At 39.4% G+C, this 20869-nt stretch overlaps 1 protein-coding gene across 1 annotated transcript; it reads right to left on the bottom strand.

The window, feature by feature from the left end:
* Positions 1-3458: 3458 nt before the first annotated feature.
* LOC141631203 (uncharacterized) lies at positions 3459-5850 on the bottom strand. Its single transcript, XM_074443906.1, has 4 exons — positions 5650-5850; positions 5422-5478; positions 4183-4589; positions 3459-3814 (listed from the first exon to the last, which is right to left on the bottom strand). The coding sequence occupies exons 3-4, from the start codon at positions 4264-4266 to the stop codon at positions 3476-3478; spliced, it is 423 nt and encodes a 140-aa protein (XP_074300007.1). The 5' UTR covers positions 4267-4589; positions 5422-5478; positions 5650-5850; the 3' UTR covers positions 3459-3475.
* Positions 5851-20869: the final 15019 nt, after the last annotated feature.

Below are 20869 nucleotides of genomic sequence, written 5' to 3' on the forward strand. Positions count from 1 at the left end.
TCTCACCGGATCCCGACTCTATATATATATATATATATATATATATATATATATATATAGGGTCGAGATCCGGTGAGAACCACTAGTATAATGAGAACCATGAGAACCACTACTGAATCTAATAATAAAACGTACGACTTTACTTTTGAAAAAAATCAAAAGAATTCCAATTTTCCAATCCCCAGTCATTTTCCACTTCCCTTTTGTTTCTCTCTCTTCGACTAACATCTTTAACAACCCTAACTTTTTCTTTCTCTACGATCGATCGATCGTCATATACTGAACGATCAATCTCTTCAACGATGTACCTCTTCGACTCTGCTTCAATCAATAGAGCCTACTAATTCGAGGTAAAATTTCGAAATTGATGATTATTTTTTTTGTGAAATTACCGTTTATGTTTTGATATCTTTGTAATTTTTCAATTCGTCGTTTAAATTAGTTGAATTTAGGGTTTGATTATCGTGTTAGATTGTTTATGAAATTAGGTTTAGATTATTTTTTTGATTCGTCGATTAACTTTCGAAATTGATGAATTATGCTTGTGAAATTAGGGTTTCGTGAATTAGATTGGGTAAATTGAGAAATTAGGTTTGTAGAAATTCAGAAATTACCTAAATTTGTTGAAACAAGAAATTGGGGAGTCAATTTCGTGAAATTGATAGTCTTTATAATCGTCATATCATTAGTTGATTTTATATAGAGATTACATTCCAGATTTCTTTGTAGTTGATTAACCGTAATCACTCTTCTGTTTGTTTTACTCCGCTGTTTCCCCTTGGTTTTCTCTTGTCTTTGCATGAATGTTGCATAGAAAACTTATCATTCCATGCAAATTCATTCAACACAGTAATTTTTCTATCCCAGCTACTTCATTAGCCATTAATTAATCTTTTTAATCCATCACCCAATTTGCAATACATGTCCCATTGACTAAAGGTTTGGTTCGACGGGAATTCGGTTTCATTGAACCCGTCTACTAAATATACTGGGACACCCACTTAAACCCTTCACCATAGCCCATTTTTCGGACGATGCTGCACATAAAAATCTCAAGGGGGCGGACATTAGAGTCCGCGAGATTGACTTTGCCTTTGCCAGTGGTGCAGCTTGTCAGGCCGAGATGGTACCGAAGCTCGTCTTCAGAAGCAGCATATGGAATGTCAATCTTAATGTAGGTGGCTAATAAATGTCAATTTTAATGTAGGTGACTAGGTGCATTTCTATGTCTTTTAAAGGTATCTAGCTTTCAGTTAGGCAGCAGTGGAAGTGTTATGTGAGAAATAGTTTTAGAGAGGGTACTAGCACCAGAAGTTGACAATCGAGTGATCTAGGCCAGCTAAGCAAATCAGTTTGGCCGACTTACATAACTGATACTGAGGATATTCATTATGTTATCCATTCCTGGATGATGTACACCTTCTAGGATTTGTATTACTTACTTTAGTTTTCCCTGGTGCATTACATTCCGTCATGGGATAGCTGTTACGAAATATGGATTGCCTATAGATATCCTTTGCGCTTTTCTAAATCATTTCTGTTCACTTATTTAGTTTTTCCTGATGCTCCATCTTATTAACGACTTCCTGCAAAAATGGCACGACATTCTTCATCTTTTCGCTGTTGAAATAATCTTTTACTCCTTTCATATGGTAAGTCAGGTCAAGGTCTTCTACTATAAACTTCACTGGAACTCTTACTTGCGCACCTGCCCATGGAGTTGTCGCTTCCTAGTTTCTGAAGCAATTTTTTACTCTTTTCATATGGTAAGCCGAGTCCAATTCTGTTAGCCTCACTTTCCCTTCCCTTGTTCATGTTTAATTTTTTGATATCGCACATTGGCGCATTTACATTATGAATATTCCCGTTTTACTTTATTTAAAAGTCAATTAGCTCAAATGGGAGAGCATTGTGCAATGCACAAGATGTGGGTTCAACTCCCATATTGGCTTTACCAACACGTTTACACGTTAGTTGTCAAATGTCATTCATCGAGGGTTAAAACTTCCTAATAAGTGTAATGAGACGGGTATTTTCTTTTGTTTGTTGAATCTCAAAATGATTGTTGTTGGTGTTTATTTTGTTTGTAATGCCACAGATTATGAACATAATTAAGAAATATCCAAGTCATGTCAGCCTTCCGAAGGCTGAAACTAGTCATAGTTGATTTTGATGTCCGCTTAGACGAAGAAGGGATTCAACATAACTTTATGGATTGGATTCGCTATCACTGGGAAACTCTACTACTTCTGAAGATTCTGAACGCTCTACAGTGTTACTTGTTTTTTTTTGCTGAAATGGCTGCATATAAGAACAAAAAAGAAAATGTCCATCACATTGCATCTGAGAGAATGGTAGTGAAACTGAAGAGCATCAAGTATTAATGTATATATGATTATGGCATGCCTAATCTTATCTGGGCTGTACCGCTTGCACCTCGTCTTCGACAAGATGCAATCATGGAATTTGTTATTTGATAGGCTATATGGGATTCGAACCCATATCTTTGTGCAAAATTAGCACTACGCTCTACCATTGAGCTAATAGCCTTTAAAAAACGCTAAACAAATACGAGTAGAAATAACGGGCGTACCATATGATTATGGCTGCCTAAATAACTGACATAAGTACACTGGAACTTTTCTCACATATTAGTAAGATATGTAATAAATACACTAAAATACCTTGAAAGACCGGTAAATACATTAAATCTCTTCTATAGTTATTTCCCCGATTTCATGCACATAGAACCTTATTTCATGCACATATAATCTTATTTCATGCCCATATAAAATTAATGTCATTAAGCAACAATAATTAGTATCATAACAGAACCAACTGAACCAACTGCTGCAACTTTTTAATGCACATAGAACCTTATTTCATGCACACAGAACCTTATTTCATGCATGTACATGGTTGTTTGATGCACATATATTACTTTTTCATGCATCTACACGACTATTTCATGCATTGATAAGTCTATTTCATGCACACAGAACCTTATTTCATGCATGTACACGGTTGTTTGATGCACATATATTACTTTTTCATGCATCTACAGGACTATTTCATGCATTGATAAGTCTATTTCATGCACATAGAACCTTATTTCATGCATGTACACAGTTGTTTGATGCACATATATTACTTTTTCATGCAGGACTATTTCATGCATTGATAAGTCTATTGCACCCCCAACCCTAACCATTTTGTTGGGACAAACGATGGGGGAATAAGGTCTTAAAATTTAGGACGGGAAAGGTTTTAGGGCTAATCCAACCCTTAACCCTTTCCCTTATTTTTATTCGAATGGCAGCAAGAGCAAAAGACATTTTAGAGGGGCAGAGTGAACCCTTTTGAGGGAAAGGGTAGGATTCGCCAACTCCGAGGTAACATTTTTCGGAAATGTCATTCAAAAGGGGATTAAAGAGAAAAAAGACAAAAAGGGCATTTCATGCATGTATAAGGTTGTTTAATGCACATATATCGCTTTTTCATGCATGTAGAAGTCTACTTCATGCACAAAAAGGGCCATTGCACTCAGAGACTGCGAGCTTGAAGGTTTTCCGACTGTTCTTTGTGTTTTTCGTCTGACGGCACACCCGTCAGAAGAACCAGATGGACCTGAATCAATAGAAAACGAACTGTGACTTGCAACATCTGGTCCAGAATGAAATTTGTCGGAGTAGAATCCATTTCCTCCACTGTTCATGGCTAAAGACACCATATTATCTTCATTTGCCTGACCAAATGGAAAGATAGCCGCCTTGCTCGTGCATTTTATACTTTGATGATCAATTTGAATTCCTTCCTGCAAATGTAAAAACAATATCAGGCAAATAAAGTAAAGCTTGAGTTTTACAGGAAAAAGAAAAAAGCGTTAATTAGGACATTGAACATCGTTCTAAAGTTGGAGGTTCTTTACGGTCTTTCGTTAAGTTATTGAATTATGATTTCATGGTACTCGTGACTTGGTTAAAATCCGATTTTCAGACATCTTACAGTATCATTTTAAAGAGTATTTGATTCTGTTTGAAGAAATGTAGGGCAATATTTACGTATTAAATTCAGCAGTGAACTCTAACAAGGTACTAAGTCTCTTCTGTTAGATCATAGACAGACTAGACAGGCAGCATCAGGATGCGAAGTCAAGCCATGGAGGGTGAACACTGAACTTACCAGCACGTTATCAGAATGCAATGCCCAGCAAAATGAAGTCTTTTTTTTAAGATCGTAGACAGATTGGGCAGAATCAGGTTTCATGTCGATTTCTCCTAGTACTCCTAAACACTTGATTGAAGTGGTGTCGTGATCACAACTTTGGTAGCTGGACTTGTACAAAGCTGAGGATTGCAGTAGCAATGGTTGTACAGTCTCTGGTCCTTGTATGTAATTGTGTGATGTCTCAGATGGAGAGAAAGTTCCATCCTCTACTGTAGAAATACATTTGCTTGATGATCTATTAGTAACAGGTGTGCACAAATCTAGACTCGATTTTGCAATATCTAAGCCAGCGAGGCGAGGATGCTGATCTTCAACCTTTCTCGCCTTACAAACACCCCAAAGATAAAAGAGTGAATTCCATCCTGTAAAAGACATTATAATAATAAATAAATAAAACTATCATGAAACCGATCTTCTAAAGTAGTTACTCCGTATTTAGTTCCGTATCAAAACTGAATGCTACAATATTTTAGATACTAAATGCATATGAACCTAAGAAATCAAAAGTGTCTTAAACATTCTTGAACTAAACTAAGGTTTGCCTCTGTTAGATAAAATCTACTTGTATTATTTCTTTTTAGTTTGTTCTCAAATCTCTCTAGACTCGTGACTCATGAAAACAAACATGTGAGACTATCGAACATAGCGTACAACATTACCAATGCACGTAGCAGACAACAGTACCAATGCATTGATAGCGAATGGAGCTTATGGTAGTAACCATTGGGCATTAACGATTCTAACTCAGATATATAGCCATATATAGGGCACTGGTGAATGTTTGGAGAGTCGGAGACACCAGAAAATGAGCTTCCACAGATAAAGAAAGAACTACCCTCTATGTTATGTTAGTCGACTGCAAATGCGGTATGTTAACATAACTCAATTGGGAATGCCGGAATATTAGCATGCCTATTCTAATAAAATTTGAAATGCTTTGAAAATACATAAAATTCAAACAAAGCAAACTACTCCGTATCAGAGTAGCTTAAGCCCAAGTTCTGAACAGCAGCATTTCATAGTAATAAAATATCTTGCTAGTTAATAATCGAGTTTTCGAACTATTATAAACTATAGAAAAGTCATGTAATCAGAAATTGTTTCGGGCATAAAAATGGTCAACAACTAATTTTAAACAAATATTCATAAAATAAATAATCGAAAGAGTTCCTAATGTGAGGAGAAATTCTATACCAGAACAGTGAGTCTTTCGAGGTGATTTCCGGTGGATTCATTTGTTTGCGCTACTACCTGGAAATTTCACAAAGAAGAATTCAGCAATATTCGAACCATAAAGACAAGTTGTATGATCCACAAAGCGAAATGAAACATTTTCGAAAGTTGAAGATGAAAAGTAGCAACAAGGTGACGAATTAGGGTTGGATTTTTCCGGATTAGGTAAAATTTGGGGGAAATAATTACCTAAATTAGGAACAATTTAGCAAGATTGACTCTTCTTGAGCAGGGGTGGTCATCTCGCCGCCAATTCATGTCGTCGTAGCCCGTAAGCATGTGACGGCGTTGGTCGGTGGTTGAAAATGAAGGAGAGCGAAGGTGAAAATCGTAGAGAGAGAAAACAAGATGAGTGAGAATAGGTTTTGGTAAAATGAGGTGATTATTATGGTTTTGGGGTGGGGGTCGTTGATTGTGCAGACTTTTCAAGTTGGATGAGTTAATCTCGTGGTCCATTCGACATTAGATCTAAGGGTTGTGAGTGGTTCTCACAGTTCTCATTATCTTGATGGTTCTCATAGGATCTCAAATCTATATATATATATATATATATATATATATATATATATATATATATATATATATATATATATATATATATATATATATATATACACACACACACACATACACACACACACACACATATGTTTTCTATTCTTTTTTATTATTATAAGTAGAAAATTAGTCCCTCCCTCTTTCAAAAAAAAAAAAAAGCAAGTCCTCCATTAATTTCCACATCGATTATGTCATCAAGTTCATCAACTTATAGTGGTTCATATTATTCATCCGCTGATGATGATGATGAAGCATCATATGAACCTCTTGCAAGACCCCCAAGTAGAATTATGTACGCTAAAGCCTTTACGTGCATCATTCATAATCTCCCGTACACACGTATAGCCTTGACTGGTTAATAGGTTTGATTCAGTTAGCCGGATTGAATTTGGTTCAAACTATCTACCCGGACAATGATGTGCGTGATGGCTTCAGGCGGTGCGTCCTCATTGAGTTTGGCGGGGATGAGGAGCGAGAATGCTTTCATTAGGCTCGCAAACTTGAGCGGGCATTGTATAACAATGATTCTTCGAGACTATGGTTTGATCACAATGATCAACAGGTAGGCCCGTATTTATGGGTTGCGAATAATTCTGATCATCTCCTACTACTTCCAATTCTGCACCGCCAAGGTCGCAGTGCCGAGCAGGGGACAGTGCCGTTGGAATGAGAAAACGACTTTGTGGATTTGGTTGAAGGTGAAAGAGACATATATGGTGATAATGTCTCTTAATTCCAGAGGCTGGGGTAATAAAAAACATACTCCCTCCATTCAACTCCACACTACACATTTGCTTTTTCACGTATGTTAACGCTTGTTTTACGTGATATATCTTTAGCTACGTATTTGCAAAAATTATAAAAGATATTTATAATATACTCCTAAAGACCTAAGTCATTATAATATTTTATTTGGTGGATTGCCTTTGAGTGTAAGGAGTACCGTACTCCTGGAGGACACAAGAATTTTTTTGGTGATAATGTCTCTGAATTCCAGAGGATGGGGTAACAAAAAAACGTAACAAAAAAACATAAATAATTAAAATTTAATTCAAAGAAACACCATAATCTAAATACAACTTATAATGCCAGATAATAATTAAAGACTTAATTATTAGAATCTGATGAAGTATTAGGATACTCATCATGAATTTCGGCATAGATCAAATCGTAGAGCGGCCCTTCATTATCACCGAGCAACGCAGGTGGAATGGCCTCTTTCTCCCATGACATAGGCACGGTGGCAAGAATGTGATGCCTCCTGTAATGTCTCAGCAAATGATGATCAAGATGGGTCGCAACCCATAGATAAGGGCCTTTTTGTCTATCATTCGAATAGAAGTCCTCTTTCCTCGCATCTTCCCCCGCAAATCTAGCCCCTAATTATCTTGCCTGACGAAAACTTATCATGCCATTTGGCTTCGTCAAACTTGATAAAATCGAAGCCTACAAAACCCTGCTTGTTTGTCGAGACAGGGTACGCTTTTTTAACCGCAGTGAAACCGGAGTCATGAAGCATTTGCGTCAACCACCCAAAATCAGAGTTTAAACCCTTTCCATTCTCATCATAATAAACCAGGAGATTATGGAGAATGCATGTAAAAGGGTGTGCGTAACGAGAACATGATTGTAGCTCCGATACACCAGCCATATTTTATTTAGAGAGAAATTTATAGAGAAATTAAAGAGTAAATGTTTGATAATTTTGATTTTGACCTAAAACGTTATGAAGACATATTTATAGAATTATTTTGGTCAAATTGAATATTTATTAAAGTTCTGATAAAGTTTTGCATGCAGTGGTCAAACTGAGAAATCTAATCAAATAGTGACAACGATTGAATTGACAACTGTTCTTTCATAATTGAAAATGACAACGGTTACAAAAACCCGTAGTTATAACATAACAACGGGTACCATAAACCGTTGCTGGTGTTAATTTAGTAACGGTTTTCGAAATGCCGTTTTCTTAAACTGGTAACGGTTGTCTAACAACCGTTGATAAGAGTGATTATATAACGAGTTTTTGGAAACCTTTAAACGTTTTTGATAACGGTTTGTTAAACAGTCGTTGCCACATTATAATAACAACGGTTTTCGAGGGAAACCGTTATTCTTATTAGCGCGGTCTAGATTTCCGCCAATATTTGAAAAACGGTAATCTAAGTGTCGTTATTATATGCATTAAACCGTTATGATACGCTCGTTATTGATGGCCAAATTTGGCATAGTGCTAGGATGTCATGGGTTCATATGAGTGATCAAATGATAGATCCAAAAGGGTATGAGTTTGGTTTGGTCAAGATCAGTGTATAGTAGAGTCAAGTTGGATTATATCTTACAACTCATAGGTCGAGTCGGGTTAGCTCTCGCGTACACCTGGTCTTCCCACTAGCTTAGTGCATGGTCTAACAATCCCTAGTTAGTTTATTTCTTACGGGGCTTGTTGAAAAGGTAGAGAATCATGCAAGGTTGTGAATCAACCATTTAATCAAACATATTGTGTGGACTAAGTCTAGAACTTACAACAACAATTTAATCAACCAAATTAACTCATGAAGTATCGATCTACCTTTTAATCATGCCCCCTTAATCCCCCATTAACCCTAACTAGAAGACTACTCACTCATTATTATGTTGATCATGCAAGTAAGTAAAACATCATAGCAATAGCAAACGTGATGAACAAATTAAAGTAAGTAAAAATAAAGGATTAACAAGAAATAAAGTAGAGATTAAGAAATTATACCAACTAAAGGAAGATGAACAATAAAGATGAAGAATTAAATAGAAGAAACCCTTTGATTGATGAAGAATTATCACCTTCTGCAATTACAACCCAAGAATCCTCCAATTACAAGCTAGAGCTAAGAATTATTGTGGAAAGATTGAAGAACAAGGAAAGATTAAGATGCTAATCTAAGTAGTTGGTCTTAATTATCCATCTAATGATGTGTTAAAACCCTAATGGGATGAGGGGTATTTATACTAATTACTCCATACAAGATTACAAGGCTAATTAAGTAAATACACTTGAGATCCGAAGGCGAAAGAACAGTTCCCACCTGGGTTAGGAACAACCCGCCCGGGTTGTGTGAGTAAGTGAAGGGGCGTGTCAGAAACCTACCCGGGTTATGGAGTAACCCTCCCGGGTTGGTGGGAACCCGCCTGGGTTCTGGGATAACCCGCCTGGGTTGGTGGTGCTTTTCCTTCCTTTCTTTTTTTGCTGCCCCAAAACCCGTGGGGGATGGCCCAAGGTCATGAGGACTAACTTATTTAGCCTCAAAATCTTGTTATGGTGCTACGGACTTCCAGTTTCCGTCTCCTCTTCATGCTTGGTCATTAGTACCATGTCAATTATGCTCCTAAATGCTCCATTTATGCAAGAACTATGCTCATTTTGCTTCCTTTCCTACAAATGGACCAAAATCTGATAGAAATGCAAATAGAAAGCAAAAGACGCCGAAATGACCCTAATAAGTGCAAATAAGCGTGCGAAACGAGGCTCAAAGTAGGGTTAAAAGTGCGCTTTTTATGATCGCATCAGGAACCGTAAGAACGATTTCCAGTAGATGTTGAGCCTTGATATCCGCATCCCACGGTTTTGGACAAGAGTCCTTTGCGAATATCATCTTCAATTCCCGTGCCTAGCACGGTTAAATCTTTGAAAGACTTGATATTTTGGTACCTCAAGTAGCTCGCGTAGATTGTTTTCAAATTGTCCACGAACTTCTTCACAAGAGTGGCTTCATCGGGATGTTCAATAAGTTGAATGCTAGTTTTCCTCCACCTATTCAAGAAATCAGTGATTCCTTCTTTGTCGTTTTGAGTCAAGACTTCTAAGGTGCGCATGTTGACCTTGATTTCAGCGTTATCTGCGTATTGCTTGGTAAATTCGATTGCAGCATCATCCCATATAGCAATTTTGTTATGGTCCAGAGAATAAAACCACTATTTAGGGATCGTATCGAGAGATGAATGAAATATCATTAAGAACATCTCGGATTTGATGCCCTTGATGGACATATAGTCTTTGAATGTACTGATATGATTCAGAGGATTTTCCTGTCCCTTGAACTTCGGAATATCAGTCATGCTGAAGTTGATAGGCAGTTGGGTATTCACAACTTCATATTTCCGACTGTTCTCTCTATAGATGTCATCTCCGTTGAGGTACATGAGTTGCTCCTCTAGGTAGCTAAGACGCTTCACGGCTTTGGTGAGCGCAGGAGAATTGGTTTCAGTGGCGCCTTTAGGCTCAGAGATTCCCAATGGCTTAGGACTCTAAGGATTGGGATGAGGATTTTCAGGTATGGGACTTTCTGTGGGTGGAAGTCTAGTTTCTACCGCAACGAGCGGTCTTAAATTGTTTGCAGGCGGATGTAAGCGACATCCTGATTGTTTTGGAGGCGAATAAATGGAGACAAGACTTCATTCACACCATTACCATTATATTGGGGTTGACAATTGATGATTGCGTGACTTTCAGCATTTTCGGACATCTTGGACTGAGAAGAAACCGACGGCGTATCAATACTCATTCGACTGCGTTGCACACTTACCCAAAGAAAACAAGAAGACTCGCATGCAAGGACGACATGATGCGGACTTGACGTGGGCCAAGCAAGGTGAGTGCTCGCAGGCGACGTGTAAATGGTGTAAAAAAGACGGGTTTTGAAATTGATTTTGAAATGTGATGCCTAGCCAATCATTGTGTGTGATGGTAGGTGTGCTGACCCGAAATGTTTTGACTCGAGTGTTCAAAATGACGGCGTAATGCCAAGGTATTTGAATTAAGGACCCCAAAAATGAATGGAAATGGGTTGCAAAATCCGACAGAGTTTTGACTTGGTCTATTTCGATTTTGAGCTTATTTAGGCCTAAAATGATTTTCCTCTTGTATTTTTGAAAAACAAAAGATTATGTAAAAAAGAATTTTCGAAGAAAAGGTTTTGAAAATTTTGACATGGTTTTGTTTACAAAAGGTGATATAAAGACTTGACACAACACACAAGAGTGTAAACATACAAACAAGCATTATAACAGTATCCATAGTGCTAGTAATGGGTTTTGGTTTAAAGGGATGGTTGCCACACCAAGCTATCAAACTCTGGTCTATGGAGAGGTTTATGCCAGACAGGAGTAAGGTCGGTTCCTAGTTCCATTCGCTTGAGTAGTGAAAGCTCTTGATACAAATATGAGTATGCAACACGTTGTGGTTGACATCAATCGCTATTCATCTACTAAGAACAAATAAGAAGATCGAGTAATGAGAACCAACAACTGTCTTATATAAACTATTCACTATTCCGCAAACTTGTTCAAGTTTAACCACTGGTAACACAAGGACTAAGGCTAAGTGTATTATCCCCAACAGAGTCGCCAACCTGTGGACCAAGCGACCCGCGTCGCGCGCATCTGCGCGTTGGAAGATTTAAGGCGGGGGCACTTCTCCCACGGAACTTTGTAAACAAAGCACGTCATTGGCCGTTACCAATTTTAAAGGCTTTGAAACCAGTGAAAGGTTGAACAAGCCTGCATTTGAGGAGTCGCCACCAAGTTTTGTGGAAAACTGGAAACCGTTCGAATACATCATGCTATGCCAACATGAACCGTGACATAGAAACTAAAAACATTCGTTTACCTTTATCACTCTATGCCTAGAATGACTCTCGCAATACCTATAACACCCCGAGTTATTAAGAGTAAAGTTGTCCCACATCGGGAAATTAAGGAGCTTGTAATATGTTTAGAAGACATTTCACCGACCACTTAGTAGTAAGGCCTTGTGCTTTTAAGCTTAAATGAGGACAAAATAACAGCTCAAAGGTGCGCATCTCATCTTATTGGGGCTGTTTTACGATGATGGTGGGTCGGGTTGTTATAATACCAATGAACAAGGATGTTCAAAGAGATCTTGAGTAAGGGGTGAGGGTACGTATTAGGAAGCTCTTTAATCGAACACTTAATCCCGCCCGCCTCAATAACGGCCTCTTCTAATGATCAGGTAAATCATTTATACTCGATGTGTTGTTGATTATATGCATGCAATGCAAAATCTAACGTTTTAATCCTAGCCTGTGAATTAGACTAAGTCGGTGAACAAGAAATTTACAATTAATGGTCGAAATGAATATTTACATTCTTTAAATGTGAGGAAAACTAAATAAATAAATCATACAAAGTACAAACATATAAATTACATGGCGGATTAATGGAATTAATATCCTAAAATACTCTGAAAGAATTTTTAAAAGAAAAAATAAAAGAAAATAAAATAATAAAAAAGTGAGATAAATAAAAGAAAATTAGCTAATTAAGTCGAGGCAAGCTGAATTCAAAGGAAGAAACCAATTCAACTTAGAATAGACGCAGCAGATGATGTGCCCTCTGAAAAGGGTGCAGCAATCATTGTGTATGTTCTAGAGGTGGGTTCTGACTGTGAAAGTCAAACCCTCGGCCGTTAATGTTCGTTGGTGATTTTAGTCGATTGATTGAATAATTTGACTTGAAGGAAGTGATTTAAGCATGTTTTAATGTACTGGAATTGTCGTAATTAGTCGAAATAGAATTTAGTGTAGATTATACGGCGATTTGCAAGAAAAGGTCAAAGTCGGAATTAGTTAACAAATTACAAACTCGAATTACAATTAGATGGGACCGAGTTGATTATAAATCTGAACTAAAGAACTTAAGTCGGAAAACTGAACTAAAACAATATACAAAAGGCGAATCCAAGAGAAACGATATGGGAAGATCGAAGCTCTTAAACCCAAATTTGAATTAATGGCGAAAACCCGCGAATATTGACTACAAGAGATTTAAGTCGAAAAGGATTTGAGAACATAAGTTGGAAAAATGGTTTGAGAATTATTAAACGAAATAAGGAAGAAAGAACTAAGAAGAAGAAAGAAAAGGCGAAAAGAGCTTGAACCCGAGGAAGAAGAAGAAGAAGAAGAAGAAGGGCGCAGCAGATGCTGCGGCCTTCCAGGAGGGGCATCAGTTGATGCGATTCTTCCCCACGTTAGATCGTTGTTGTTCCGATTTTTAGGAAATATTACGACTTAATGATTATTTTACGACTTAGATTCTTACAAATATATTACAATTTAACAAAAACAAGATTAAAATTCGGGATCTACACCCTCAGATTTACTTGTTAGCGAAGCGAGATTTAACTAAGGTCGTCTTTTAGCGGTAACTCGACTCGATGTATGTAGAAAGTACCCTTAAAAGGGATTTTATAAGATTGAATGGTTGATTAGGTGTAGTTGGTCAAATTGGTCGGTCATGCAAAATGAGACTGGTACCACAAAATGATTCAGGCTTATGTGGTCGGATGGATCAAGCACGTAGATGTCGATAGCAATATCAAGGACTTAGAATGCAAAGAGAGAAGAGAAGGGCGGACACTCGCGTGAAAACTATGTGAGGCGAAGACCTCTATTTATACTAATCACGAGGGGTAGGATTTAGGAAAGGAGATCCGAAAAATATCCGAAATTGACGAAAAACAAGCCCAGGAGAAGGCGCAGCAGTCACTGCGACTTTTCTAAGAGGCGCAGCACCTTTTGCGTCCTCTCCTGAGGCCTTTCCTCCTCGGCAAGAAATATTTCCGCGGTTTTATTTAGGAAATAAGGAAGATACGGACTTCCTTACTCCGTAAGATAAGAAATTTCGTGGAAAATAATACTAAAATAATATTTAGTGCTAATTTCCAGAATTCTCCGGCTCAAACGAAGACGGGTTTTAGAAAATAAAGACGGTTCTTTACCCGGACTTCAAATATACTCTAATTACTGTCAAAACGACCGTATCGGCACGTAGATGACGAACAAGGGGTTGACACGATTGTTTGAGCTACCGCTTGTCGACAGACTCACGAAATATCAGAAAATCGCAATGTATGCTAAACATGCGGCCAAATCATCACTGGGTGGTTGGCGGGAGATGTAAAAATGAGGTATCTAAAGTGTTAGGACGATGCATAAACTGGGAGAGCTTGTTGATGGAGTAAGCCAAATCAAGACAAGTTAGTGACAAGTACTAAAGGTCCTTGAGAGAAAACCTGCAAGCAAAAGAGGAGATAAAAGCAAACACATCATCGGGACTTGGACCCGTTATAATGATATCAACCATGTAAACAAGTGCGTAAATGGGAGAGGAGCCATGTTTAATAAACAAGAAGATGTGAGCGAGAGAATTTACAAAACCAATAGAAAGCAGATGAGAACGCAGTTCATTATACCACGTGTGGGGTGCCTGTTTAAGACCATAGATAGTTATACGAAGCTTACAGACATGATATGGGGAATATCACACTCAATTTCTTGAATATGTATGTCATCTTATTTTGATCATGTTTAGACTTGTGAACCTTGATCTTGGATTAATAGGGAATATCACACTCAATTTATTTGTCTTGCCATCATCAAAGGGAGAAATTGTTAAAACCCAATTTGATACATCGATAAGTGTTTATGATGCCTAAGACAAATTAATCTCCTTGTTTATTTAATCGTGTGCCTCTTAATTTTTAATCTTATAGTTCGAAGCTCTAATCGTCAATCAAGGTTGCCCAAGAATGATCAAAGATGAAGATTGTCATAAATATATGAGATTCGTGTGTCTTGTAAAAAAACTGAGATACAACCAAAGTCTTAGGATAAAGTTATTCTAAACAAATCAAAGTCTTATTGCGGAGTAACATTGAGCAAAAGTCTTATTGCGCAGTAGTTTTAAGAAAATAGCAACCATAGTAAGTTAGGGAGTTGTTTTATTGTTCGAGGTTTTAGTTGTTAGAGTTCATTTCTAAAATGTTTAATAAAATAACGTTGGGCGTTGGTTGGGGAGTAGTGACCGAACAGGTGTTTTTCCTATTTACTCATTATTTTCGTTGCACTTTAACTCTCGATTTATTTACAGAAGCAACTGTTGAATACACTTTGACATCTTCTTGTTGAATTGTCATTGTATACTTTTAACTCGATAGTTCAAAGTATCAACCTTTCATCTAAGTGTTGTCTAAAGTGTGTAGCGTTTTAAAAGAAGCGTTCATTGTAACCAGTGAACCGAAGACGTTATTCGGGTGGGGTTCCCCCTTGAAGAGTTCCATTGATAGACTTAAAATGACTATTGCTTAAAGGGATTGAAAATACTATTCATATCAACAAAGTGCACTTTCTTTTCTGGTTATCCATGCGAAAGAACTCCACAGTTAAGCGTAGCTGGGAGTAGTCTTAGGATGTGTGACCTCCTGGGAAGGTTTCCGGATACACATGAGTGAGGGCAAAATGCGCTGGAAAGGACACATGTTGATCTGTGGGCCATGTACATAGCTTGACAAGTTACCGTGAATGATCGCTTGTAACACCCCAAGAGTTTGAAAGGGAAGTTGTCCTACATCGGGAAAATAAGGAGGTTGTGATATGTTTATAAGAGATTCCACCCACCACTCTAGTAACAATGCCTTGTGCTTTTGGGCTTAAGTGAGGACAAATAATGGGCCCAAAGGTACACATTTCATCTTATTGGGATTGTGTTATGATGTTGGTGGGTCGGGTTTTTATACCGCTCTCGTCCTAGGGTTTGGGCCGGGGTGTTACATTCATTAAACTTTTAATTTTAAATACACTTAATTCACCCTCTCCTCCTCTTAGGTGCTCCTCGTCCTTGACTCTTCTTACTCCCTCCGTTCCGATCATTTGTCTACCTTTAGTTTTGACTCAAATACCAATGAGAGGGGATGGGACAATTTGTGGGTGTTGTTATTAAGTGACCACTGACAAGTAGGCAATAAGTTATATAGATGATCAAACTACCCTTCAAAAATACTTTTAATATAGAAAGATAAATAAATAAATAAATGAGACACTCATAAATGAAATACATAAACAAATAACCGAAACGGATGGAGTATATATCATCTTTAAATCCCCACGTATCAATTCCAAGACTAATCGAACATCTTATTAAAATTGAAATCGTGGAATTGAGTTCCAAGAATTCCCAAACGAGGTTTTAGATTTGAACTTGGAATTAATAATTCCCACTATTTCAATTTCAATTTCAAATAATGGATTCAAATAAACAAATACAATCTTATATAAAATTGGTTAAATTCTTATATAAAATCATCCTATAAAAACTCGGTGTCCACCTAATTATAAAGTTAAGAGTTGCCTTGGGTTGCAAGTTATTGCTCATATAAAGACAAAGAACATGAATAACAATTGGACGAAGTCTTTTTACTCGGTCTATTAACTTATTAAGCAATGTGTCATAATCCTCTTAGGCTAAGAAACATATACTATACGTTTATTTATATTTAGCGTGTTAAACCATTCATTTCACTTTTTTTTTTCTTCTAATTTTTTCGTCTTTAATTTCTTCGCATCTTCTACGCATCCTCTTCTTCTTTCCCTTACAATTGCTTCTCTCTATATTTTTCTTAACAAATTTTCATTTGTAAACCCGAACCAACGTAACAAATTGCCCATATCGACATTTACGTACGTTTTAACCAACTAAGTCAATTAGCCATGGCAAATTCGTACGACCTGGCGACAATGACGGAGATGGAGATTGAGGTGGCACGTCAGCTAGTCCAACTAAGCGAAGGCGAAATCACGGCCACCATGGTGGCCAGTACTAGTAGCTCCGGTAGTTGTAATTCCAACTTCAACGTCGTCGTTTCAGCCAATTTGATTCGTAATAATAACAAGAATGGCTTTATTTTCAAGGACAGGAAAAGGAAGAGAGGAAAATTAGGGAATAATAATAATGGCGATGGTGGTAAGGCATTGTCGTTATTGCCAAGATTAGTAATTGCCGGAGAACTTGAAGATGGTGACGATGATGATGTTAATAATAATCCTAGGAAAAGCAGGAGGTATCGTTCAATTCTTGAGTTATATCGACTTACACGGATCGTTCATAAGTTATAATTATAGTCGGCAATCTCGAGTTCTAGCTCTGGGAATTTTTTTTATGGTCGTATGTATCCAGCTTGAATTCGGACTAACTTAAATATTACGGAAAAATAAATTACTTGAATAACTCGTAAGTTTGTTAGGGATGTTACTTTATTTTATTTTTTTGTAATGCTAAGAATGACGTACAATGTAGATATTTTGGTAATATTGATGTGTCATTTTTATGACAGAGACTTTATTCATGATCACGGAGTAATCTAGTTTGTTAGGCAATTGTGGCCAAAACTTAATGGACGCTATTGAATTACTATGTTGCGTACAGGCTTAAAATGGTGATTTGAGCTAAAATATGTGTATAATGCATGTATATGCATTGAGGTAGTATTTACGACTAAATTTCAGACTTTTTTTACCTTGATATCACAAATTTTTACTTTAGACGGATATTATCTCTCTTATAAAATGAAAGTGGATAGTGCAAATGGGTAGGAAATGGATACCCCCACTTGCTCTCTCACTTCCATTTTGTGAGATGATTACTATCCGTTTACAGCTTTATATGGATAATGTCCATCTACAATGAAACGGATTAAATATAATATTGTCAAAGCACAAATACTATCCTACGAGTCATACTATAGTTGTCTTCAAATTGTTGAATTTTTGCACAAAGTTGTTATAAAACTCTAACAACAATGAAAAAATTTATATATAATCAGTTGTATAATCCATTGACCTGTTATGAACGACTTCAAAGTTTAACAAATTAGTTAGTAACATTATTACTGCGTCGAGATTTCTGTCTATTTTGGTTAACTCGACAACATTGCTAATTAAAAGTGGTACTAATACTATTATGGATGATAGAGTTTTGTACCCGACCACTACTCCTTTTTAAGTCATTATATAATTAACCGTAATTATTATGTGAGGCAATTTTATATTATAAAACGGTCTTATTATGTAAAAAGACAACTTATTTATTAGTAATTCATTGAATAAATAATATTTTTTTTTAAAAATGGATCTATTACAGTATTGATGGGGCATATTCTGCACCCGCTGACCAGTCAACATATTGAGCAAGGTCAAAGATATCCACAGCAAGTCAACGGCTTAGACAGCCTAACCGACGCCACCTGTCGGTCTGTCTCTTGTGCCTCGGCGGGGACAACTAGCCAGCCGAGGCACACATCCGCGAACTCATATCCAAGACCCTCGGCGGTGAGTCAGGGGCTCGCCGGCCGCCATGGGTCCCTCGGCCGAGGGGTAATCGTCTTTCCACCGCTAGCCACTTGGCCACTTGGCCACTACGTGACAAAAGGTGAAAGTCTATAAATACTCCTCAACTCTCATTGAGGAGGAGATCCACAATTTAACCTAAGAATCACTATTCATCTGGTAATATCTTCTTTATCTCTCTACAATATGTACTTTGCCAAGTAGCAACAACTTACCTCTCTAAGTTACTAACTTGAGCGTCGGAGTGAGTTCGCTCGGTCCAAAGCCGAACCCTCAGTTTGTTCATCGTTTCAGGAGACCGCAAGGAGGATTCAACTAAAGACGTCATTCTACAAGCACGGGTGGTAACATATAACTGCTCGGAATTACACCCGGAACAATTGGCGCCGTCTGTGGGGAAAGATACTAGAAGCTGGTCACATTCATTCCCAAACAAAAAAAAAAAAACAAAAAAAAAACCCACCCAAAAAGCTAAGAAGATGTCGAAACAACCAGAGAAGGTGTTGGTGGAAAACGAATTCTACCAAGACGACACATTCCACAACTCAGAAATCGGGCAGTCTCCCACCGGCCGTATCACTGATACGACGAATGGGACGCCGAAGGAACAAGATATGCCGCTGCCCGCCAACCAGGTCACCATCATGGGACATGTGGTTGATGTGGCAAAGCTGAAGCTACTCCTGGACCTCATTGGTAGTACGTCGGCTCACACTGTCACACCGACAAGAGCGGCGGAAACCGTCCAGGAAACCAGGGCCCAGAATGTGACTCCAAGAGACCTGAATGGAGCACTGGAAGAAGCTGGCCCTGTCAAGACGTCGGGGGAGCCCAGAGCGCTAGTGGTAGACCTTAGTCCTTCCCGCACTCGCGGGAGGACGGCGTCGCCAGCAGGCGCCAACGAGGCACCCCCGGAGGAGTGAAAGAAGTCCGACTCGCCGCAGTCGGAGAGAAGAAGCCCGACTCACCGAGTCGGAGAAGAAGCCCTTCCCGCCACGGGGAGAGGAGCCGGACTAGGGATGTGAGGAGCCGATCGCCGCGTGTCGTTCGACACGTGGTCGACAGCCCCTCGGCGCCCACGTCCCTAGATACCCCGGTCGACTAAGTGAAGTTGCCACCTATAGCATACAAAGGAGAAGGTGACCCAACCGACCACGTCGAGGCTTACGAGTCTCACATGTCAGTATGGGAGCAACCCGATGAGGTTTGGTGCTGAGTCTTCCCAACGACACTGCATGGGATGGCACAAAGTTGGTACAAGGGGCTACCCGACGGGTCGTGATATCTTTGTTACGCCGACCTAAAGGACACGTTCCTAGCCCAAATATTCCCGCAACAAGAGGAGGGCCGTGGAGACCTCGGACCTCCTGACTATCAGACAGGAAGGAGGCGAATCTCTCCGAAGTTATGTGAAGAGGTTCGACGCCAAGGTTCAGCAGATTCGTGAGCTGAACAGCGAACTGGCAGCTTTCGCGCTGATGAAAGGCCTCCCGAGAGGAGACCTAAAGAATGAGCTCATCAAGTGCGGCGGCCAGAGACTAGACTCCGCCAGGAAAATGGCCGATCAAGCCATTAAGGTGGAGGACTACCACAAAACCTGGGTAGGCCCCAGCGAGGCCGAGCACTCAGAAAAAAAAAGCCGCCGGGAGGACAACCCGGATGAAAGACGCCATGATGATGATAGGAAACGGTCTGACAGGTCCACCAGGAAACAAAACTCGGCGGACGCCGGGGGGAGTTCGGGAACGAACCGCCAGAAGCGGTGCAATGATCACACCCCCCTGGCCGTGTCTGCCGCCGAGGTTTTCGCCCTGAGTAAGAACGAGGGTCAGAAGTGGGAGAGGCCTCCCAGGCCGAGGAGTGACGGTGACACGAGCCAGTACTGTGAGTACCACGGCCACACCGGTCACCTTACTGACAACTGCCGACATCTGAAGAATGCCATTGAAGAACTGATCCGGAAGGGGAGCCTCGGCAAGTATGTTGCCAAAGGCCAAAAGACTGATGCTGGCGGTTCAAATAAGAAATCCGTCTTCGAACGGATAGGAGTAATCCATGTTGTCATCGGGGGCAACGAGAACGGTGGGTCCGCTCATGGGCACAAACGGCACCTGAACGAGCTGTATCAGGCCATCAACCTTGTGCCCAACACAGCGACTCCCGCTTCCAACATCCCCGATATAACTATTGGGAAGAAGGACTACGAGGGAGTCATCGCCCCTCACAGCGACCCACTCGTAGTCCACTTGGACATAGCCAACCACCTGGTGAAGAGATGCCTGATTGACACAGGCGCCTACACAAACATTATGTACAGCGAATGCTTTCTCAACCTCGGTCTAAAAGTTGAAGACTTGAGCCCCTGCACCAACCCGTTGTACAGCTTTTCTGGGGCCGGCCTGGTACCCCTTGGGTCAATCAGGCTGCCGGTGAGGTTCGGCGAGGGAAGTGCGGCCAAGAACGTTATGTCTGAGTTCGTGGTCATTGACGGCTCGTCCGCCTACAACGTTCTCATAGGCCGAGTCACCCTGAGCGAGGCCGATGCAGTAATGTCCATCCGGGCTCTGACATTGATGTATGTCTCGGACCGGGGGGAAGCGCATAAGCTCGTTTCAAAGAATGAAAAGGACGAAGTGGTCAATGTCCAAGTGTCCGCCAGAGGGTGCAACATGCAA

This window comes from Silene latifolia, chromosome 2 (genome assembly GCF_048544455.1).
Source record: "Silene latifolia isolate original U9 population chromosome 2, ASM4854445v1, whole genome shotgun sequence".
NCBI lineage: Eukaryota > Viridiplantae > Streptophyta > Magnoliopsida > Caryophyllales > Caryophyllaceae > Silene > Silene latifolia.

Coding starts and splice junctions, on each gene's coding strand:
- LOC141631203 (XM_074443906.1), bottom strand. CDS start 4,266: ATGAAACCTGATTCTGCCCAATCTGTCTACGATCTTAAAAAAAAGACT. Junction 3,815..4,182: donor TGCATTCTGATAACGTGCTG/GTAAGTTCAGTG, acceptor TTACATTTGCAG/GAAGGAATTCAAATTGATCA.